At 40.6% G+C, this 25,874-nt stretch overlaps 1 protein-coding gene across 9 annotated transcripts in view; it reads right to left on the bottom strand.

The window, feature by feature from the left end:
- LOC118425676 (autism susceptibility gene 2 protein-like) overlaps nt 1-25,874 on the bottom strand; it is a 219,655-nt gene that overhangs the window by 148,119 nt on the left and 45,662 nt on the right. For 8 of the 9 annotated variants that reach the window (XM_035834692.1, XM_035834694.1, XM_035834693.1 and 5 more), the window contains exon 2: nt 19,488-19,601. In XM_035834692.1, coding sequence (XP_035690585.1) covers nt 19,488-19,601 — 114 coding nt within the window. Of the gene's footprint in view, nt 1-15,950; nt 15,973-19,487; nt 19,602-25,874 lie in introns of those variants that run through there. The other variant, XM_035834706.1, reaches the window with a different exon arrangement.

The following is a 25,874-nucleotide window of genomic DNA, read 5'->3' as shown; positions in this document are numbered from 1 at the left end:
ACCCACCTGTATGTACCTCAACTTCACATTTTACCCTTCAGATATTCATACACATGAAGGAACGTCCTCTGAGTGACCCCTATAATGACATTTTACTGCCTTTCCCTAACCAGGAGGAGTGACACTGTGTGTATCTACTTCCTTATGTATGACACAGGAACTCACTTATCCCACATAAGGCCAGGTAATCCTCCTTTATCCAGCCTGATCCTCACTATAAATCCCCAAGGCCATTTTGCTATCCAAGTAAGGTCAGAGGGTTATGCAGGAGCATCCATCATGCAATGGAAGACACTATAACCAATCAGGGAATAGGGCACATACATTTGTATGCTATAGGGTAAAGATATTTGTGGGTACATACTACTTCAATATGAGATGTTTGATTTTTCACTAAATAGAACTTTTAGGCTTATGAAAGATTAAGCATTCACAGTCAGCATTAAGTATAACGCTAGTTCATGGGGTAACCTTTATCCATTATATTTCACACCAGGGTATTTCGGAATATCAAGTCGACAGACGGTGCTCTCAAACTGCGTTATATTGAGGAAAAAAATGCCATTTTTAAACCACCGTCCTTTGACTTGATATCCTGCCTTTAGGTACAATGGATATATGTTACCCAGGGAATAAAGGTGAACTAGCAAGACTTATGGAGAAGTAAGTGAAAATCAATTGAGTCTATATCAATCATGCAGGACTCACTGACTAAGTGCTAGCCATATCCGCGAGGCTGTTAAACTTACCATTACACTTCCTTATTACCATGGTAAATTGGCAATGGTGAAATGGTGTTGACCTAATACAAACTAGTACATAAACATGTGAAAAGTTATTACAAATTACTGTTGATAAATTCCTATAAAAAAACAAGACAAGCTATGACAACCTTCTAAAAGCAGTCATCCTACATATGTATGTGACGTCTGTCAAACATCAAGCGACCAACAGAGTTGAAGCTCCATCATGCAGTCCTGTTGTGAACTGCAGCTCCAGAGGCTACCTTGGTTACTAGTGTGCAAGCAAGGCATCCCGTTTGGCGGCATGATAGACAAGCAAATGCCATCAGCACAGCCTAACAATTGCCCAGATGCTTAGAGCCCAAGCTCCTTCAGCACCAGCCCAGCCTACTTATCAAACTTTGGATAACTCTCAGTTTATGACAACAAATCTTCCCACTAACACTATCAGGAAAACTCTTGTTCTGGACACCTGTTTTCTCCAAGAAACGGGTTGGTCGCCCAAGGCTAACTTTGAAGAAGCTTATTGAGTTAGAAACCAGACTGGACGGTCCGGAAATTCTCACAGCTACAGTATGTATGCAAGACTGTACTGGAAGTCATACTTCACCTGCTGTACCTCGTAGAGGACGACAAATGATGATGATGATGATGAACCCTATCTGTTAGAACAATGCTCAGTAATCTACCAGTGACACTGAAGGGGATAATGGTTACCTAAAAGCCGAACAGATAGTCACTGTTTGCCAATGGAACAACCAGTTTGCTAGACCAATTTGAAAGCCTGCACAAAATGTGGCTGTTCCATTTGACACTGACATTTCAATCAGAGTAGGCCTGGCAGTACAATAACTTGAGTAATGTATCAACTACGTCTAAGTTACCGGTATGACGTACGTAAAGGGACTAAAACATAATAAAAACTTGACAGGCACATTCCAAATCTATAGAACTGCCTTTATTTACAGTGACTGTGATTGGCAAAGTAACCTAAATCTTTCTAAAGGCTGCTAGATTAAAATCGCAAAAATCAAAATAATATTGACCCGAAACCTGCGCGTGTATCATTTTTTCTTCACTGGGCAATCTTTGTCCGGAGCTTATCCCACTTTTCTCCACCAAATTACCTCGGCCTTGTTAATTACTGGATATACAAACATCTCGAGATAAAACCCGTCATTACAATCAGTTAGAGGAATAGATCACCTCTAATTAATCCCCTCCAGAAGCCAGGGAAAACTTAAGACCATGAAAGTAAAGGAATGCGCAAAAACACCTGGTTGTTGTTGGATTCGCATACTAAAGTACAAACAGACCAGACATTATCACTCATCACATCATTACAAATTGACCAATACTTCGGCTGGTTGGTCACAGACATTGTATCAACGGAAATACTTAATACTAGGGCTACACCTCAAAAGGACGGGGAGAGGAGTGAAACAGGTAGCAACGCAATCAGCGACATATTTGCACCAAGACAGCAAATCACTTTATTGTGTAAAGCTGTAAAAAGTGGTCCTTGTGTAACCAAGGTCAGCGATCAATAATCATTATTACCCACCAATCTTCCAACCGTGACGATTTTCACTTCTTTCAGTCCTGGCCGTAAAACTAGGCAAGACTTCAGGGTTTTTCCCACACTGATAATGGTATTTAGACTTAGAGCACACCTGTATGGATACAAACGTTAGGCCGCACCATGCCTACAGTATGTCTGCACTGAAATACATCAACAATCATCACAGGCTAAAGTATGACCTCACTGGTACCAATTAGGCTATGTGCTACACACTAGCAACCATCCAGTGATAACATTTAAGTAACAGAAATTATGACCGACATAAGATTACATAGACTGCATAAAAAATGCACGCCGGCAATGTATTAACAGACATCAATATCCATAAAAGCCGACATCAGTATATTTCCCGATTCCAAATGTCATTGCATAGGAAACTCTCTCTTAACACAACCCGTGGTGATATTGCAAAGTGGATGAATGTATTTTTCATATCCATACGCCCCAAGACCCTTTAGTGCATCAAAGCGCTTTCTATCAACCACAGGGAAAGAGTTGGATAAAAGTGACATGCCTCATCCATAACTACTATCAACGCTGGCATAGATCCACGCCAGGGGGATTTGATAAAAGCAATACAGACAAGCAGGGAAGAATCAGACCCAGCTTGTTCTACTCACCACAGCAGCTACACATCTCCTACCTGATACTGACCTTTCTGTCCCACTGGCCTGCCATCTTGCCCACACTCTTTTTTTTGCTAGATGAACAGTAAATCCACACCAGGAGAGTCTGGGTAATCTGTAAATGCACTGGTTCTTCCCATTACTGTCAGGGAAGCTGAATGTTAGTAGGACTAAAGCCAGATGAGGCTTACCAGCAGATCTCATGGGGGCTGGAGGGTGTGTGGATTTATGACAGGTACGAGCCCTTGCGGAGACTGTACTGTGTCCCTTTTGGGAGCAATTTTATTGGGTGTGGTGAAAGGAGGATATAACTACACTGTCAGCAGCTGTCATCTTTACACAATCCCGAGTAAAATGCAGACAGGGAGAACATAAATCATGGGAAGCCAAGAGAGCCAGATGCAATAATCTTCCAGCTAACTCAACCTCAGGTCCTTATGGTATCAACCATCAAATATACATCAACAATGATTGACTGGTAGTAACAAATCACAAGCTACATGTACAGGTAGCTCCGCAAAGAACAACAGTTCTTTAAAGAACAACAGTGTTCTTTGCTCTGATTGTCCAGTCTGATTCTATCTCTCTAAACACCGAAAGACAGAAATACACATTTTACATTAAAATCTCCAAATGTTCAGTTCATGTTTTTACCTGTCACACAACATACGTGCTAGACTGAAAATGTCAAGCCAATTGTCAATTAGACACAAAATTCTCAATAAAACAACCTCTTACCAGACTCTGACTTGCTCAGTCTTGGCAGAAAGGGGCCTGAGCCGCTGCACTGCGCCCATTTATACACTTTATCTGAACAATCCGCCAATATCTTTGTTACCAGATTGCTCCCAGGCATCAGGCGCTAAACAACAAATATTTCTCCATAACCTATCGAGTGAGTCAACACCTCTGGGAAACACGGGCGACAAACATGTCTGACTCTCCAGGCACAGCCACCGCCAAATTCCTTCACCGGGTGTCCGACGTCAAGGTGGATCCCTGGTCACCACGGCAACCCGCGCCGACCAACATCTTCCAATATTTTGCTATCCCAATGAGCAAATTTCTGACAAGCAATCTCGGATAAGTGCGCAACTTTAAACAGTTTTATCACCGGCTGACAAGGAGGGGGGATTGAAGCCCTGATATTTCGGGGGGCACAAACAGACCTCGGATATCTCCCCACTTTGTCAGCTGTGACGTTCTTCCACCCTTCAGCTATCACTGGGATAAGGGGACCTCATTACTTCTTTGACTCCACGGAAGCTTAAGTAACATTGTCTCTTTGGAGGGGCCGATTCTTCAGTAGTTGGGCAACTGACATGTCCCCGGTAATGCCCCAAATCCCTCCCTTCAACATGCTGAGATACGGGGGCAGCCCGCCGAGATACGCCAGCATTTATCCAGATATGGGATTAGAACCTCTGCCATTAAGTAGCCCCGCCGCCGGATAACATTGTCCTCCATGTAGCTCAATTTTTCTGTAGTGCAGCAACTATCCTGTACCCCCGTGGAACAACAAATCCCCCTCTCAATACAGCCCCGGATTATGATGATCAATCTTAGCCAGCTGATTACGAGTTAAGTCCAGGTCTAATCTTCTTTTAACAAGGAAGGGTGCCTATTCTGTGTCATGATTTTACTTTTCTGCAGAGATCTTTTCAAAGAAGCAATTTCTCTAAACTTATGACTCTACCATGATTAAAGTTTCAAGGTAGGACAAAGAACAATGAGATCTATTTCATCCACAATGACACCAACATTTCCCCATTTATAATAGAATTTCTTTCAGTACCATTTAACTTAAGCTCTATTTGAACAATACCCTGCTTTCAAACGTAAGTTTCCAGCCAGAATGAAACTTACAGAAGTCCCTGTGTTTGACAAGGATTAACCTACTCTTAGACCTGTCTGGCTTTATTCCTTTTAAAACTGTAACCTCTCTCTTAACTGTTTTGAACGATAACTATATCTATCGTTATCAACACACAGGATGCAAGCTTGGTTACTGTATCTTTACCAAGTGGGCGTCTTTTGGTGAGTTTTTCTTCACCATGGATATGCCAATGTTCACAGAGGGCTGTATAACATCATTCTAAATTCTCAGACGCCTAGTTCTTTTCCAAGTTGTGGAGGCATTTCACTTTGAATTTGGGCTTAAGCTGGAGCCATGCGTGACGCCCCGTGACGCTACTGAGTCAACGAGAATTAAGCCTTCTTCTTTGCTTCCTAGCTCTGGAAGAATGTTAAGTGTCTAGTTGGAAAAAATAGTTCTAAATGAGATTGTTTGCCCTAAACTCTGCAAACGTTCCCCACAATGCATCGCCACACGAGGGGGATGTCCACGCGACCGTGGTCCAGAAGAGGAATGTTGTCTTCCTGATTGATCGAAAAGTTCCAACTTGTGTCGAGTTTGGCTGGGTAAACGCGATTTTCTCCAAACTCCCAACAAACGGGGCAAATGTTTTTGCGTTCGTTTCCTGTCAGAGGTGTTTGCTGCCGTGACCTATGGCGTGAAAAATGTGGTTTGTTGTGACTCTTTGCAAATCCGGGATTCACTTTGTCGTGTTTGGCAAAGTTTGACGGTTTAAAATTCAATTAGAAACTAGAGTTCAACGAACACATACCTTTGCCAAATAAACCAGGTTTGTTATGTAGAATGATGTCTGTAGACATAAATGTGTTACTCATTACATTTTATTTTATATGCCTGGAGTTGGTTCATAACATTTTGCCATTGCTTATGCAAATTAGATCCCTATGCAGATTAGATTTACATAATAATATTAAATTGTATCAAGCATCATTTGCATAATAAATGTGTATTGATATTTCCTTCTTTCTTAGCTAAAAATGTGACAAGGTTCCAGTTCGGAGTTTTTTTTAGGATTTGGGGCCGATTTGACTGTCTCTGAGAAAAGCACTAGCGCTTCTCAAAACATCGTTTTTCGGATAATTCAATGTTTCCGATGGAAAAGGGTGTGTTGTCGCTGACCGACAGACTCATTTGACATTTTCTGTAGAAATGTTATTTTTGGTAAAAACCATCAAAAATATATGCTTTTCATAAAAAAATTGCTAATTTGGGGCCATTTTTTACAGACCGCTACACGGAAAAAATGAATTTTCCTGGGATAATGACTGATATGGCAATGAAGGTCAAGACTTCTTCTGTATACTGAGTAAAAAGGAAAAAAAGTTATCCGATACGTTTTCCGCGAGCTCCGATGGCGCTAAAACACCCAAAACGCACATAGAACGCATGATCTGGGTAATCAGGCGACGAAACGCTTTACCGCTATCGCGCGCACTAATACCAGGAAGTGTTCGCCGCACGATCAAATCTCCGACACCAAAAAACGCTACGAACAACAAGCATTTGGAGAAGTATAAAAGATTATAGACTTCTAAAGCGATAGCCGAAAAATCTAGAGCCAAAACTATGGAGACAACCTCTGATTTGCGTCTTATTCTTAGGGACTATTTAGATATCTGGACACTTGAAATTCCGAACCGGACCCACAAGTTTGAAAGTCCTATAAGGAATGCAGTGGATTTACAAACTTTTCTCATTAATTATGCAAATTAGCAGTCGATTTGCATAATTATAATTCCATCATGTAAGTCTTCCCTTTGGCTATCTACATACCAAAAACCATGACGATCCGTCAACACGTTTATACTTTCTCATTAATTATGCAAATGAGGCCGTCATTTGCATTATTAATATGCATTGATATTTCTCTCTCCCTCATCTATATATGTGACAAGTTTGAAAGTCCTATCGTGAAATGCAGTGGATTTATAAACTTTCCTCATTAATTATGCAAATTAGTTGCTGATTTGCATAATTGGTATTTCATTGTGTACATTGTTACTTGGGCTATCTACATACCAAAAACCATGACGATCCATCAACACGTTCTCGAGTTATTCTCGTCCAAAGTTTGAAAGGAAATCGGCGACTGCAGTTCCAAACAAGCCGCTAGGGGGTCCAAACTTAAAGCACTTACTCTCTGCACCAAGGGCTATCTACCACTCAAAAATCATAACCACAGCAGGTCCAGAACACGAGATAAAAAAAATTGAGGTTTTGCTGCAGTACCTTAGCAAGCCGCTAGGGGGCCCATTATCGAACTTGACCTTCGTTTTCCTGACCCCTACCCACCTACCAAATATTATTGGGATCCATAAAAGGCTTCTCGAGTTATACTGTTAACAGACAGACAGACAGACAGACAGACAGACACACAGACTCACAAGCCTAAAACATAACCTTAGCCATTCTGGCAAAGGTAACAACAGGTTGCCAGTCCTGCATTCAATGCGTTCTCAAGAGACTACAAGGGGTAGATACAGAAGGTACATAACAGTGAAAAAGGACCAGTAGCCAATTCCTCTTTGGTGCAACTGAACTTAAAAGCGCAACACAAAAAAACATTCTTTCATACACCGCAAGCAAAATACATGCATATTTCTCCAAAAGCAAAGTTGTTCCTTTGTTCTCCGCGAACATCCTGGCTATGAAAATTATTCTGGGTTGTTATAAAATCTTTTTTTTTCATATTGTAGTTGTCTATTTTCAAAGACGGAGTGTTGAGATTTTTTTCCTCAACAGGTTTAGATTAAGACCCACAAAGTGATGCTAGAGAGAATCAAACACTTCCAAATAAAACATAATACCTGACAAATGACTGAAATAAATTGCTTGGCAATAATCCATAGCTATAAAATCAATCCATAAACTCATTGTTTATGTACGTGCATTGCTGTTTAATCTACAAAAGATCAAATGTTCAGGATGTATTCATGTTGATGAATAGTGTATCATTATTTGTCATTAAACATTACACCGTTTATTGTGGAAAGACTAAAAATCTTGTCGAAAATTGTTTCTTTGCTATTCACCACCAAAGTGCCAGGAAGGTTCAAATGGCCCAGCACAAAGGACACAGGGAAAACAGTCTACTCAGTCATACTGTCCTAAGTACCTCGTTACCTACAATTAAGACCTTAAATGCATTCTAATTGCCCAAAGTTTGGTCAATTTGGAACAAAATGTTTCTAGAAGGCTTAGAATTTCAAGTGTGTTTGGTAACAAATGGCATTCAACTATACCCCGCTAATCCCCAAATGGCGGACAACCGAATTATGTCAACCAACGCTTTAAACCAGCACTTTTTCTCATAGTAGAATTCCAAATTCACTGGTCACAATACAATGTGGTGAACCTACATGTAGCTTTGGAGAAAGTTTGCAATACAGACCAGTTAAGAAGCTTGCCTACTAACATGCTTGGTTTCACTTGAAAGGCTAAGGTAAAAACAATCTATATGAAAATCAAATAGAAGAATCTTAATATGTAATTTTCACTTTATGAAAGGGGTGAATTAGATGGCATTAAAATTATCGAAAACGTCACCAAAATGAGGAAATCTTAACATATTTTTACACACAAAGATATGTTTCAGTGTTTTCAAAATACAAACGAGGCGTCATGTGTAGTTCTCCGAGTCCGTTAAGTTTTTCAGAACTGCTTATCAATAATAACCGTACTTTCTAGCACATACAGCTCTCAACATGTCAGTAATGAAATCAAACGATACACTTGTTATGAAGTATGCAGACTATAATTGAGATGGATGGGTGGTGAGGAGGGGTGGGGCAGATAAACCTACCCTGTCTGTTATCAGTGGAGACAACATGGATAAGATATGGTGCAGGAAGGACACAGGCAAACAGTACTTGGGAAGTCACCTTAGAATGGCACCATGAAACACTTACTGCGTCTCTCATCATCTCATTTTTAAAAGTTATAAAACCAGGGCTGTTATCATGTTATCAATATTTGTTGTTAAACCTGTCGTTTTCTACTTGCAAAAATACATTCTCATCAATTTTATGTCTTGAAGTTCAGATTTCTTTGACAGACGGGGTAATACTTTCTGCCCAAACAAGCAAATTTCAGTCCCAAGAGAGCGGGACTGGTCCTGGAGACAAACCAATTAAAAACACTAAAAATCTACCTTCATGTGTAACTACAAGAACTACACAAAGAGCTTGTGGTAGAGAATGACATAACTGCTAGCCATTCATGACAATAAAAAAGGAAGTTGCTGCAAAGGAATGAGTGAAACCTAGCGATAGGCCGCGCGCTGTAACCCGGGAAAGGTGGCCGTTCTCAGTCTTATCGCCTCCATCCATTATACTGCGGCAGGTTTATCTGACTCGCCAATTAATCAATAAACACAGAAAGGGCAAAGAATAGCCATTCAACCAGTTTACTGCCACTATCTGAAGTAAATCAAATTTGGTTTATGGACAAAGAAACGTGCAACTGACCCCCTACTGAGAGGCAGTTAGGAGATATGGCGCAGGACGGTGGTTAAGCAGGGCCGACACGTTGCGCCTCCCGGGTTACTTGAAGAAAGATTCGCATTTTTTAAAGCCATTAACACGATGGTTATCACTACATTAAATCTGGCTTAGCTCGGAGAAAGACGGGGGCTCAGCGCCCCCTGGACGGATCAATTCCATGGCTCCACTGCGCAAACATAACTCTGTACAAAACCGTTTCTTTCTTTTTTCCGTTTCAAAAGACGTAGCATCCAGACGAGATTTGACGTCGCCACCCTCACTCCATCAAACGTACTCTAGTCAACATGCCATTTCCTAAATGGACCCCCAGGGAGGTAATCTTGTCGGAGAAATTGCTGGGAAATCTAGCAGCCCAAATATCTCACTGTGGGGATTACAATGTTAGCAAGAAAACTAGTGGCTTGGCCATTATCACTACCATCAAGAGGCAATTTGTAACGGTAGCTTAGAAATTTGTGTCCCTCCACACTAAGCTTGTGTTTTATTCACGATTATACATCCTAGACATATCAGACCTTGCAATAACTGACATAGACCATCCCGATCCCATATTACCTGATTGCTAACTACTTCAAAATGCACTCTGTAAGGATTACGCTCCATCTTACAGAGAAAACTTCCTAGTACACTAAATAGAGATATCAAGAAATATGGGCTTAATGTTATCACAATCTACATGTGCATGTGGAAAGTTCCCATGCACAGTTCAACAACAAGAATACATGAACCTTACAAATGACACTATGCCTTCACAATTTCCACTAAAACAGTTTATTTCCATTCCTTAAGTTTACATCTTAATTCTATACATCTATAACTCCATGTCTATATGACAATCAATTGTTACAAAGGCAGAGAGAAGAGCATAACTTACCAGAGCACCGGAACAGTATCCCTCCGAAGACTAACAACTCTTTGACAATCAGCTGGCAACCGGGGGCCAATACCGGTCCCACCTTGTTCACCGCCTAGATACTGGTCATTACCCTGTAATTCTAAGCACCTGTCACTTGATTAATGAAGGGTCGTTCGCAGGGGGGAACAAGCTAATTACCTCGTTACTCGCCAACGCTGGAGAGGGCTAGAGTCCCATGACTCCTTTACACATTGTAAACTTGACCCATCAGACTCAGCTGTTAACGTCTCTTTGTGCAAATCGTTCACAATTAGGAAAAGGAGTTCTTTGCTTGTCATAACTCTAACCCTGGTGTGTACACAGCGGTACTTGCGTATGGTTTTATGGCTCTGTTATCAGATCAAAACGAGCGATGGAAGTCATGGTGAGTGCAACAACAACAACCTACCTGCCGGTACCTGGTCTTGCGAGCAAAGCTTGTTTAGAGCAATGCTACAGCTTCTGCTTGGTTTTTGGTTTGGTTTCTATAATCTAGCAGCTAGGAGCCTGTTATGACAGGCCTTAGTCTGTTATTTATGTTGCAGGTGAAATCAATATAACATATCCGATAATCGGTATTTCTCACGGTATAGCTGACAAGGCTTGTTGTCAGCTTCTCCCTTTTTTATTGCAAGGAAAATTTTTAAACTTTTCAATGTTGGCATATTGCTTCAAATGTAAACTGGGATGAGATAGGATGGACCATGTAAACAGATGTCTATTGTCTAAATAACACATAAAACTTAAGTTTTCAGGAATTTTATTTCACAGTACTAAGGGAGAAAATGGTATGTTGGTGGTGGTTTTAAGTTCATGATTGCAATGATGGCATAGGTTGGAAAGACAGAGCATGAATTTTCAGGGTGGTTTAAAGTTTGCAATAAAGTGGTCATTTACAGTATTTCAATTAGTCGCCTATGATTTGCAATGAGTCAAACAGGTGTTCAAATGACTGAGAAGCATCCCTAACGACTAAATGTATGCCCCTGTCCAACCATGCATTAAATCATTGGCATAACGCAGCATAACTCGTTGTGAAACATGTATACATCTGGTACATTACAATATCTGGACACCACTAAATATAGCATGCCATGACAACTATACCTGTACATGATTGTGAAAGAATCAGTTCTAGCAAAAGATTGAGTCTAAATCAATGATTTCATACTTCAGAGACACAGTCGTAGGTGCACAGTCATACTAAAGTTACCATTTAACATATCAATCTGGAGACTGGACATTTTGAACTACCACCAGAAATCAGTATATGTTACAACTTTCATCAAAGTTACACTCGAACAAGCAGTTCCTAGCACTGTCACATGTGGACAGCCCTAATCAAGAGCACAAGTTCTTACCTGAGATCGAACACAGGGCGCTGTCCTCACCACAGTCCACTATACACAACCTGTCTCATACACCATACCACAGATCCCATAGCAGGGGGTTTAGTCAAAGGAGGTCAAAGGCTAATGGTGGCAGTGAGGCAGTAAAAGCCCATTATGTATCAACTTGGGACACAGTAATCCCCGCCAATGCTACATATTCCTTACAGCGGCACAAGGAGGTGCATTTATTACATTCGTAAAACGGGTAAATGCGATGCTACTGTATTGTGCGATATGACTCATGAGGAACAGTAGTAAATCATAGACTTAGCTGGACATGTTGATGTGGTTTCACATTTACACATCAGTTGCTTCCAAATCCTATGAAAGTCAAGGCCAACCAAATGAGCAACTACCACACATATTTCTGAACGTTTCCCAGTGGTCCGACAAATGAAAGCCCCGCAGACACAAAAGCCACCTGCAAAAACGGAAGGACTTGCCACCTCCCGCTAGACACCAGCTCCCACAGATCATCGCTAGATCCCACCCTAATGGATCTCAGGGTCAGGGTGCTCACAGGGCTTACCTACACCAACAGTCAACTCAAGCTGACATTCCACAATATAGACGTCTACAGGAACCATTTATATTTCATGCATTCAGCTCCAAAGGACACAAACTTTTGACCTGTTTCTCTACATGAAAATACACAGTCATTATTATAAACATTGCCTGCAAGAAATGTTTATTTGAGAGTGTTGGAAAAAAGGACTTAGCAAGAAAGATAGCAGTGTAGTTGTGGAAAGTGTATGCAATTCTACACTCTACAATATAGAGACATCTAACTTAACCATTAATTTCCTGTAGTCATATATCTCCTAATTTTAAAACAATGCAGCTTGCTACCAATTGGAATGACAAAATATAAAAGAGGAAATGTTTGCAATGGTTTTGTGTTTGTATTCTTCACACGGTGACTTCTCGACTGAAAAATTAAAACTACTATGAACATTTCCCCTTTTAGCTTTACAATAAAGTCCAGCATGGCAATTTCAATCCCATATGTAAAAACACAGAGAAAATTCAATTTTCTCCCAGAAATTAAAACATTGTGAACACTTCCCCTTTGAGTTTAACAGTACATTGTCCAACTGCAGATTTCAAGAACAATAGAGGACACACGCAAAAAGGTGTTCTCAAGGTCTGAATCTGAGAAAGACAGTAGGTACATTATTTTTTCACTGTAATTTGTAACTTCTGAGAATACAATGACACAAACACAACTTTCTAATTTCTATTGCTATAAAACTGCATCTCAATCTGCCTGTTGCTAAAATTCCTGACTCCACAGTCAGTCTGTATCAGAACCAGGGGATTTGATACAAACCAGACAAAACCACTAAGCATTGAACCACATCACTCCTCACCCTGATTGATACTGACTGTGTACAGTGTATAAAATAAAGGAGCTGGAAACCTTCAAAAAAGTTCAATACTCACGACGGATTATGCAAGGTAAGGCAATTGCTCTTCAAACATTAGCCAGGTGAAAATGAAAGTTTTCTGACAAAGTGACATGAGGTGTCATTCAGTAGACACTATAGATTTTCTAAAATTTCTTTTTATGTTATAACATGGCATCTGTATTATCGTGTATCAAATAGAACTTTTGGGTCAAACAGTGTACTTGTAATTAAACAAAGGGCTTAAAATGACAAACAAACTACTAAACAGGTGTCAGAACTTTGATGATTCTTTCCCCATTACATACTCACTGCCCCCCTCCCCACTGCCAAACATGGAGCCCATCACGTCCCCCCATCTGTCCTGTAACTAGGGAAACACTTCCACCGCTGATAACCTTGCCACATGCGCCTCGACACAAAGGCTGCCGAAACCCCGTAACCAGGGGCAACCGTCCGATAAGTTAATCGAACACGAGCATTGTGTAGGACGAAAGGCAATTATAACGATTACCTGGGACAAATGTTTGGTGTACTGCTGGGTTGTCTGGAGATTATCATATACTTTGGATGGCTGGTCTACAGGGGTGCCTAAGCATTTGCACGAACCCTATGAAATTCGTACGAATATTATGTGATACACACGAATCACTATGCGAAAACGCACGAATATTATGAAATTCGCACGAATCACTATGCGAAATCGTACGAATTTTATGAAATTCGCACGAATCACTATGTGACACACACGAGCCTTATGTGATTTGCACGATCCTTATGCAAAAACGACGGCCGGGAGGAGGCATGATTTTGAGCGTTTCTACCCGAGATATTTATATTTCAAGGCATGGAATGGACATTTACCGTCGCAAAGATGTATTTGATAGCCGGTGAGCTACTGTTTAGCTTCATTTCGGCGTGTTACATCGTATTTTCAGTCGCCGAAGCGGCGAAGCCGCCATCTTGAAAATCCCGCTCCGTTTGTCACGTGACCCCGCCAGTGGTTGCGCAATTTCGCATAAGGATCGTGCAAATCACATAAGGCTCGTGTGTGTCACATAGTGATTCGTGCGAATTTCATAAAATTCGTACGATTTCGCATAGTGATTCGTGCGAATTTCATAAAATTCGTGCGTTTTCGCATAGTGATTCGTGTGTATCACATAATATTCGTACGAATTTCATAGGGATCGTGCAAATGCTTAGGCACCCCTGGTCTACCTGATGACAAATAAAGAACCCATATCCGTGGCACATCCAAAGTATCTCTGTGTTGTCCATCATACAAATCGTCGATTATATTGCTTCATAACATTTAACTCGCTTTTTAAATGAACTGGGCTACAATGTAATATCCAAAAATGATACGGTACTTGTATCCAAACACCCGTGGAAGAGCCTAGAAGAACAGAAATGTACTAGAGGCTATACCTAGGTTCAAGAAATTTATGACTGGGTCACAAGTTGCTTAGAGATTAAAAACGCACTTTTATCCACATAGAAATCTGGGGAGTCTGTATCCTGGCAGCCATCTTTGTTGAGTACATCTATTCCTTAGGTACATAACACTTCCAATGGAAACATGGGTATGGTCCGTACAGGGGAGGGTGGCTGCCAGGTTAACAAGCCTGCTTCTGGCATCTCTAATTAACTACACTGTATACAGGTACATCTTTATAGCCAATAAATTAACCAGCAGCAAGCGTGGAACTAGTCATCACATTTGCTGCAACTGTCAGTCTAAATGCATGAAACCAATCGTTATTAGACTTGGGTCTGCACAGAAAAAATACATCGTGCAGGAAGAGGTCTTGTTTTAACAGTAAGAGCTATTTGTGGTTTATAAGGGCTGTTTTTTAATGGTTGAAGGGTATTGGAAAGAGTACACATATCAAAGAAGATGGTATGAGGTGATAATGTGACATAAGTTACATGAGCATTTGTAATATTTCATGATGTTTCAGAAATGTCAAACAGCTGTTTAACCCTACTTTTTACATTATGTAAAACTTCACTTGTTATCATACCTTTATGTTCAACATCATAGGTGTAAGGAATTTCACTTTCCCACTGCAGGAACTATGCACAATATTGATCCTGAACACCATACATCCCACCCACTAACCGCCACCCCACGCTAACCTTACAGCACACTATTGACAAAATAGAGAACAAAGTAGACAGCTTCAAAATGACCTTTGACCTCATGACATCATCTTTACTCCTAATTCACCTTCTTTGAAGGTATTAAGAGATCCTGAAGGCCACCAGTCGCCCTAACAATTGTTTGCGGCAACTACAAACACTTTCCACAACTACACTGCTATCTTTCTTGCGGAGTCCTTTTCTCAAACACTCCTGAACGAACATTTATTGCAGACAATGGTAGAATAATGACTGTGTATTTTCATGTAGAGAAACAGGTCGAAAGTTTGTGTTTTATCCAGATGAATGCAGAACCCCTCCCTCAAAGCAGCAGCACACTGTAACCCAAACCCCGCCACTTGTTTTACCAACAACAAGGTCGAAACCCCCAACATGTCTGTTCCCTAAGCACCAACTGTGCTAAATAAACTATGTAATTCCACACCACTGGCCACACAATGGCACTACTACAACTGCCCATAGCAGGTATGGCCCCACAAGGTCGGTAAACGGCCACTTAACTAATGGTCGGACAGACTCGAGTATAAAAGCTCCTACATAACCACAAATGTCACAACTTGATATCAAACAGGTAACACCAACCTTATGGGAAGTCACAACACTGTGCTTAGCAGTCAACACAAGATGCACTCAGCCACAGAAATGCCTTTCAATCATGCAAATAAGGTTCCCAACTTAATTTGCGAGCAGCTAAAAGAATCTCGGACGACTTGGGCTCATCACTGACAACGCTGACAAAGGTTTGAAGGAAAGGAAAACATACGCTGTGGCGTAGACAATGGTCGCGTTTCTGCCTGCTCCGCTCTCTCCGTACGGCCGGACTGCCCCGCTCAAGTGTACACAGATAATGCTTTGTCGTCGGTGCCTGAAGAGGGGTTAGCCTTTCCTACACAGCCAATACGGCACTCTATCACAGCCACCCGCAACAATAGCTGTTATTCTAGCTGCTTTATGCCCCGGTGCGCAACAAACAAGGTCTAAAAGCCGTGGCAAGTGCTTGAAGTGTGTGCATACAATTCTCTCTTCCGCTACCAGGTGTGGTAATACAGTGTCAGTTACAATTCTCGCCGAGGAGCAGAACACCAATGGTAAGAGACGCTGCAGCTAAAACGATTACAGATGTGGGCATACCTGCTTGAAACTGATACACAAAGATCAATAGCTACTATTTACAAAGTCTTCCCTATCAAAAGATCGGGCACACCTGTTTAACAACAAGAAATCGGAAGGAACAAAAGTACTAAGAGATGGGGTCAGGTAATTGTAGGTCATTAGTACTCAGTGCTACAAGATGTCAGGTACTTTATTGTTACTGACCAAAGTAGGCTTTCAATGTCAAGGTACTTTCAATATATGACTGTGATACTTAGACTGAGACAACAGTTACATTAGAACTAACCTTACATATCTTACATAACATCTGATATCTCAGCAAAGCTCTTAATTTTTGCCCCAGAATTCAAGCAATTATCAGTCAGTCTGTAGACAAAAAACATGAAAAATTGAATTTACCACACAAACACATGCATCTAGACATACATGGATGTACAAGTGGATATCACAAAATATATTCTTTCTACGATTCTTTCTTCTTTTTCTTCTCTTTCTTTGACTCAGAGAAAGAAGTAGTTAAGTCTACTATACCACCAGATTTACGGTTCTCTCCTTACCTTCTTTCCTAAGCAAATAGAATGATCAATGACAGGTCTTTAGACAAGACATGAAAAACAGATCCAGCAATCCTTCTCCACACCTAAGATCAAGGAAAAATAATACAAACTTAGATGACTTGAACTTGGCCTTTAATGTGGGCACCTTTTAACTGGAATAGTTCAAGGCTAATCAATACCCAAGGTGATCTCCAACAACAGGAGCGTTCCCGCGAGGCCCACATCTAGCGACAACTCAGTACGAGCCTGCAGGATTTTCCATTAGCTAGCTAATCGTCTTGGTGCGATGGGAGAGCGGGGAGATCATGCGGGCAGGCTCCGCGGATGTTCAGATTCGCAAGTTCAAATCCCAGAGTGGCATTAAGAAGACCACACTCCCCTGGCAGTCTGCGGCAGGCTATATAATACCATCTGGGCACCTTATGTACAAACAGATGTATAAAAACATTTTTTTTTTAAATAAATATCAAGGGCCTCTTCAAGAAATAAAAAAATATTATTTTCAAGACAATGATATGTTTTGCATTTGCAATGTTTTTTTTCAGTGACAAGAGAGGGAAGGAGACGGCATCTGACATAACAGAGCCAAAATTACAAAAATAGGTCAACAAATATAACTGTATTCTCAACATCTTTTTTTTCAAAGGATGTCAGGGGTCTTCTCGTCAAGACATAAACAAAAAGTTATCATTTTCAAGGCCACTAAATGTTTTGATTTGATTCTGATCTTACTAAGATTGCAACAAGACAATACAGGTGGGTCAGAGGCAGCTATTGCAGGTGTCGCCACCCAAACATTATATATAGGTACAGTCAAACCTGTCCATCCAACCAACTCTATCAACCAACCAACTCCTGTCAACCACATTAAGACAGTCCCGTCCATTTTTACATAGTAAGACCCTCTTTGAAGCAACCAACTGATATATAATGTATAAATATATGTCGTACTTGTATAACATAGGATGCTGAAACAAACATTAAAATACAATCTAAAATATCTCAATGTATAATCTACCAAACAGTTTATTTGCATTGGCTCCATTTTCTCCAGTGACAAGAAAGACGTCATCTGACGAAACGGTGCCCAAATTGCAAATATGGGTCAACAAATATCACCGTATCTCACACACATAACTCAGGGGGTAACGGAAAATGCACAGGTCAGAAAATCGACATTCAGGCCAGATGTTGATGTTTTATACATTATTCCCCGCGGGAGCAGTGTAATACATCATACATGCAGCTTTATCATGACAAACGATCTCACCCTCGCAGCTTCCACAATAAACCTGTTTTTTCTGGCATCAACTGGCCAACATGACGGATCCGGAAACTGTTGACTCTTCAAGCAAAGTTTCATTAGCATGAAACATGCACCATCACAAATCAAGCTGTATAGTAGTGTAGAAATATGTCAGTGAGTTTTGGAGCATGAATCACTGAATATGTTTTGAAGAAATAAAAACCCATATGAACATTGACTAAGCACTCTAGGTGTCCAGTAATAAAAATTATGCTGAGCATTTTTCCAGAGGGTCGAAGTATTTGTCTATGATTGCAAAAATAAACTGTTGTATTTTTTTTTTTTCTGAAACTTTGCTCTGTTCAACTCAGGGCACATTGTATAAATGAGAGTGAGACCAAAAATTCCATTATGAAAGTTGCCTGTTTGATCTGTGCTCTGCTCTCTTTTGACAAAATGTCATAAACACTCCTCATCTCAGCTAGCCTGCCTGATAAGAGCATGGAGCTCTGACAGTTCATTAATGGCTTATGTGATTAGTGCCTCAGAGTCAGACAAAGAATTGCACTGCTTAGTGTCTGAGCCTTCCATAAGCCCTTTGGCTGGAGCAGAGCTGCAGGTATGGCCGGGGCCGTCTCCAGGACTCGTTCTTCCGTCCTGGGATGGAAATTTGCTTGTTGGGACGGACAAAAATTATACCCTTTCCGTCCCAAAAATCTGAACTTCATTTTCATTGCATGAAATAGATAAAAAATTGTTTTAATATGCTGGAAATGACAGATTTAACAACTAAAATGAACATCATGAGCTCCCAAACAATGAGTGGAACAGAAAAAAATTAAAGCCGGAGACAGCCCTGGGTATATGTATGGCACAGACTAATGAGGACCACCTCTTTGAACGCTTGTACAAAACCACAGATTGTCCACAATGCAAAATTTTAGTAAAACGACATCAAAACTTGAAAACAGAAAAATAGAGTAAAAAATATCATAAACAGTGATACCACACAAGTGGAAGAAAACTATCATGTCAAATCAGTATTGCAGGAAAGGTTGTAATGTGTGACAAAGTTAGGGCTCGAAATACCACTTGCAAGACAGCGTAGGTAAAACTGAAACTTCGCAGGTATTTCTGATGTCTACCTGCACCTCAACTGCACAGGTGCATGTTCTGGGTTTATATATACATGAACTAGGTAGTATATGCACTATGAAGTATAAAGAAATAATGGTAGCAATTTTTGTTTTAGTACGATCCATACCTAATTTCTGAGTGGTGCAGGTAAAATTTGTCTGGTGCAAGTAATTAATTTCCACTGCACCAGTGTAGGTATGTAGAAATTAAGTCAAGTATTTTGAAAGTCGAATTTAGAATTTCTGACCTTGGCCTTCTTGCGACGTTTCTGCGCCTTCCCGTTCTCACCGTCTTCCATCCCCCGTCGAGCCGGCGCCTTGTCACGGTTGCGCCGGTCTACCAGCTTGTTTGGCGATTCGTTCTGTGTCACAAATGAAGAAATACATTAGCACAAAATGAAGAAATACATTAGTCTGATAAAATACTAACAGGAAAATCAGTTTTGACACATATTGTCGATTTTTCCTAAAAGTAAAGGTTTAGTACAAAAGATACTATGGGCAATGGGAAATGGTAGATGTATATGCTTAGACTATACATAATTGTGTGTGTTGTACTCGAATGACTGTCACTTTCCACATTCCCAAGAAAAAAAACACTTAGGTTTAGCTTCTTTTGAGAAGAAAAGACTTCAATCTGTGGAAGGGCCTGAAATGACTTCATACAAGAAACAGCAATTCACTCGCAAAAGGAACATCAAATAGAGAGCCCTCTGTCTCATGTGATGGTACATGATAACTCTATCTTACCTACTGTACCAGAAACCTCAATACAAATCTCAGCACACCAACACAATCCCTCAAAGATCACCCTATCACCAGTGGTGTAAAAACTGTGTAAATGTGCCTCAACAGTGAGTGCCTGACATTATATTCAACAGACCAGACCCCACGCCTCAAGCCCCCTCTAGTTTTTCCTGGGATTGGTCTGAACAAACACAGTAGCAGGTGTTTTGGGAACGAGAGTATTAAACACACTTTCCACCAGACCACAAATAGCCAGAAGGGCCGGGAAACTACGCAAAGACCGCACACTCCAGCGCAGCTCTTGCTTTGAACACGAGAAGTGCTTGAGGTCTACGACTCTTGTCGGCAGCACTACAGCCATCTAATCAAACATGAAGTACATTCAGTAAAGCCCCTTACACACTTGGGCAAGCGCATAAAGCCCTCCGTGATCTAGACAGTCCAAGATTATTACAGTAAGGGTACTTACGAAACACACTCTGCTGTGTGAGTAAACGGGCATGGTTAAGGCCTCAGCTGTAAGTTTCTCTCTGTCTGTCAGCTACAAGTTAACAACTGTAATTCCCTGACATGCATACTTCTTCGGTGCTAATCAATATGGAAAGGACATTGCTATATTTATCATTGCTACAAGATCATTAGACATCACATTAACGAGCAAATAGAACAGAAACTATTGTTCCTTTTCTTATGTAAATTTGTTTTAGTGGACTTTGATCAATACATTCTGTCACATTCATCTATATGTCACTTCTAATTTTTCAATCAATATTGACAAATGACAGTCCTCAAAACTACTTTTCAAAAGAAGCTCCTTGTCTGGATTGAACTTGTAATTCTGCCATTCTTGAATTCTGGTTCCAAAGATGTCAAGTTACATTGTAGTTCATCAAAAGTAGCTTTTAGTTTTACTATCATTTTTATGTTATCACTACCATTCCTGCCACATACAGCAATTTTAAAAGACTCACATACTACATGTATATGTAGCTGCACTGCAGCCAGGGCTCAAAAGTGATCTTCGGAACAGACGCAGAAGAAGAGTGATGGATGTCACTCAAAACGTCCAGTAGTAATTCTCCATTTTTATCCAGTTGTAGAGCTTGAATTGTACTTGAATATTGTTTACCAGGATGTCTAACCTTCATAAACGTGTACACAGGATGTCTAACCTTCATAATTGTGTACACAGTTCCAATTCTAGCAGCACAAAAGTGCATATGCACCCAACATTTCCAGCCCCGACATAGCTACAAGAGACAAACCATTTATTCCCGTATATACGAGATTCCTGCTGAACCCAATATAATAAGGGCTAGAAAACTACAGGGCAGGAATAACAGCAGTCATTTGGTTTCCCATAACATCCGTCACGGAAACGTCTTTCTGTCCCCAGGCGGAACCATCGCCACATTTTCTACGCCGCGGATTCATCTTCAGTCAGGGTCACTCAGGGGACACCGCGGCTGACACTGCCAGGTATTGTGACAGATAGTCGGATGGGACTTCTTAGTCAAGGCAAGAATACTGTGATTTAGGAGCTATCCTCAGACAGATACTGTATGTAGCATCACATAATTGAGACTTGGAATGAAGGTGTACTGCCCTCTAGCCAGAAGCTCAGTAAATACAAACTGCACAAATTAGAAACTCAGTACATACTGACAGACTTCTTAGTCAAGGCAAGAGTACTGTAAATGCATTTAAGTTTGCCGGGGATTCACTTTCGCGGTAGCGGAAAAATGGAGTGTTTGCGGTGGTTTTAAGTTCGCGGTAGCGCCATAGACTGCAGTCTCATGCTATTATGGAAAAATGTTCGCGGTGGATTTATATTCGCTGTAAAGTGATCATGCGAAAGCCAGGAACATAAAACCACCACTAACATTTCTGCATTTACAGTACTATGATTTAACAGCTATATGCTAGCATCACATCATTGAGCCTTGGAATGAAGCTGTACCCCCTCTAGCCAGAAGCTCACTAAATACAAATGGCACAAACTGGAAACTCAGTAAATACAGACAGACTTCTTAGTCAAGGCAAGAATACTGCTACCGCGAACTTAAAACCACCACAAACATTCCATTTTCCTGCCACTGAGAATTTCAATCCCCGCGCAAAGTAAAGATGCAACGTTATATTTGTAGACTCCATGATATCTTCCAACTACAATTAAAAAGCGCACAGCAAAGACCTAAAACATGGCATACTAATTTGTGCTCCAATAAGTAGACAGATCGTTGTCTTGAACCTAAAATGCGTCTGTGGCCAATTCTAATCCTGTATTAAGTTTCCCTTCACATCTATATCCATTTCCACATCTTATTTATGTGACAGACAAAAGCCCCAAAGTGCATGATAGCTGTTAGGTGCCTATTGTGACCAATCAATACTAGCTTAATCTGCCTAATTGAAGGTAAGAAACAGAGTAGGAGGTATATCACACAAATCCCTACTTCAGCTCAGTTTTACGGGGGAATGTATCTAACACCACTTCAAATGCACACCCATCTTGTCTAATTCTAACTGCTTATGGGACTTAGTCAGATGTAATAGGAAACTGCAGCTGGAACATACCAATTCATAAGACAGAGGCAAATTTCTATGCCAGTATTTCTGAAACGTGCTCTACTTCACCTTAATAGTCTCTCCTCTTCCTAAGGCTGGTCCTGGTGTGAACTAGAGTTTCAGGAACTGTTACAAGCCTAGTGGGCAAATTCTGCTCAAAAACAGGGCAACATGCCAATAGAAACGTGCTACCTGCCAAGCCGGTTTCTTCAATGGACTCTTCCAAATTCATGATGCTTTTTCACAGACACACAGGAGATACCAAAAACCCGAGGGTGGAACAGCCACTTGGAAGGAAATGTATATTGCCAATCATTTTGCCAGCTGCTTGGGGTTAATCATGTCTCCATTAGACCATTAGATCAGCAACAGACGCAGCAAATTTACCAGGCTGGCCACAGGGGGGCCACCTCCGATTAACCTCCATTGACTTTATTGATTGACTAATTTAATAATTGATTGGGGAACTCAATTATTGATGGTATGGTTGAGGAGGAAATTTAGTTACAACATGGGGCAGACATGCAGCTAAAACATCATGTCAGGTTTCATGGTCGTCACCTCACGGAAAACTCAAGACAGATACAATCTGTTAGGCAGAAAGGAAGTGCAGGATATTGAGCTGTACTTATGTACAGTATCAAGAGATATTTCTTGTTTTCCAACACTACAAAGTTAAATGTAGGTTACTTTGTCTCACTTTTCTTCAGTAGTTAATCATCAAATCTCCCTCCATAAATCCAGAGATTAGTATTAAAATGAAATTAACATCATATTTCATTTTTTTTAAAACAGTATATTCATGATCATCCAATTTTTCTGTTTTGTTGCCCTCATCCTAACTTCATCCAACCCATGTTCACACTGGCATTGTTTCTAGCAGATCAACTACACAGATTTTTATCCATATCACTTGGAACAAAGCACGTTATGAAGAGGACTTTGTGCTATGTGAACTGGCCATGGTATTTCAAAAGCGCCACCTTACAGATACCAAAAGCAATGCACTTTTCACTTGCTTTTCTTTCCACAGAATTTCACACACCAAACAGTTGAGAAAAAAACACATGACACTGGCAATTAAAATGAAAATCCTATATCACACCTATAAATTCCAATGAAGTAAGTACTTATTTGTCTTGTTTAGAGTAAACAAAAAACATCTTCAAGACTGCCTGTGTCTCGACATCTCATTTGCGTTACCACCTGTCTGAGGTATCCCTCGATACTTTCATATAGTATTAGCAACTTTTACAATAGACATAAATATTGATATCAGATGATTGGTACAGAGAATGATAGGGTCTAGAATTTTGTGAGATTTTATAGATTTTGTTACTAATAGGAAACATTTACAAAAAACTTTTTTAAAGTTTTGTTAGATCAAGTCCCCTTCAAACCATCCCTACCCATTTGGTGGAGGATCCAGTTGGAAGAAAACAAAAGCGAACAAACATGAATTTCAGACTATTTGTAAAGATATTTTAATGTTTCCGTGCGTTAGCAGCTGGTCCTTATCCCTCTACCCTACAATGCCAGCAGGACTTGCAGAACTAGTACAGGAACATGTCTGTTGACAAGTCTACCTCTCCAGGCAGCTAGGCTTACCAACACAACAAACTGTGAGCCTCAAAAAAGGAAACACTAACCACAGGTACCAGCCATATAGTCATAAGCAACATTCCTTCTTCATTTCATAGCACATATTACAGTACAGATGTCTTGTTGGACAAAGGTGATCAACTTTCACTTTATGGAGGATAATCCTAGTAGGATTTTTTATGCTTCGGCCCTTTGCTAACTAAGCCCATGGCTAATCTGACCAACTAGCCCGACACCATCCTCAACTTAGCCCAACACTGTAACCATAACCCTAACCTAACCCTAGTCTTAATCTAACCTTTGCTCTAACCCTAACCATAACCCTAACCGCAACCCTGGTCAAGTTAACCAGGATGATGGGCTGAGTTGACCAGGGTGTTGGGTCAAGTTGGTAAAGAGCTGAAATTGCCGCTGAATTGTCCTGATCCCATCCTTGCACTGTCTTACCCTCACATCATACTAACTTCAAGTCCTACTGATCCAAATAAAAGTTTGCTTAGCTGCAAGGGAAATGGTACACAGGACACCTAGCAGGTGTTCTATGCACTGCAGACAAACAGGAAGCAAGACAAAGTCAGAAAGTTTAAACAAGATCACTAGCCAGTAGACAAATTTGGGGACACATAAAAAGGTGGTAGTTCCAACAAACCAACAACCATAAAAACTGCCTACTGGTACCACTTTGTAACCAAGGCTAGCACTATTACAAACTATCTAGCTACTTAACCAATCAGCAATGTGTTAACTGGATAATTGAAGAAATTAGCCAGCAGGTTGTCCTAGCCAGCTTGGTCCTGACAACAAACACTCGACATTAATACCAGAATGAAGTCCACCTGAGAGACAGACAACATCAGCACATCCCTGTAGTTAACACCAGGCCACCTCTCCCATCCCGCCTGCCAAAGCCTCTGCCCTGACAAACTACATATTGGATCTGACATGGCAGGCCGAATTCCCAGGGAGGGAAAGGTATGTTAGGTATGGCTCAGGAGGCATTGTGGGGCTTGCCCTGCATACTTAGCAGCTACTGTAAAATTCTGCAACACACACTGTAAATTTTGCTGAAAGGAAAAGCTGGATTTTGTGTCTGATGTACAAAGTTATTCCAGACTTGGATGACTGTGCAATGGTCTCTGTATGAACTTACATTAACTTAAAGCATGGGAGTTACGATTTCCAAAAAAGATACATTCATACAGTGTAAATCATGTGTTTACTGTAAGATGTTATGCGTATTTATTTCATACGCTTGCACTATCTTCTATTCTGAAATCTAAGGACATTCATCAATCATGAATTAACGCTAGTTCACCTTTATCCGTTGGGTAACCTATATCCGTTGCTTTTAAAAACAGGGTATTTGGGGATATCACATTGACGGACGTTGGTTTAAAATTGCAATATTTTCTGTACATTGCGGTTTAAAACTACATATACCACCCGTTGGCTTCATGTGCCTAATAAGTACCCTTTTTGAAAAACAACGGATATAGGTTACCCCGCGGATAAAGGTGAACTAGCGTTATACCTTTCACCAATCTGTCAATCAATAAACAATTTGTTCTATCAGTGAACGATAATCCAACTTGCAGGATGTGCTTATTCTATTAAAATCTACATGTCTCAGAGATGTGTCTCTCATCAGTAACAGGTAGCATGCATGATTTTATGACTTTCCACTTTATTCACACAATACTGTAACGTTAAGTGTACTC

Source organism: Branchiostoma floridae, chromosome 11, assembly GCF_000003815.2.
Source record: "Branchiostoma floridae strain S238N-H82 chromosome 11, Bfl_VNyyK, whole genome shotgun sequence".
NCBI lineage: Eukaryota > Metazoa > Chordata > Leptocardii > Amphioxiformes > Branchiostomatidae > Branchiostoma > Branchiostoma floridae.
The sequence above is the reverse complement of the archived record's forward strand: the minus strand, read 5'-3'. Positions and strand labels throughout refer to the sequence as shown.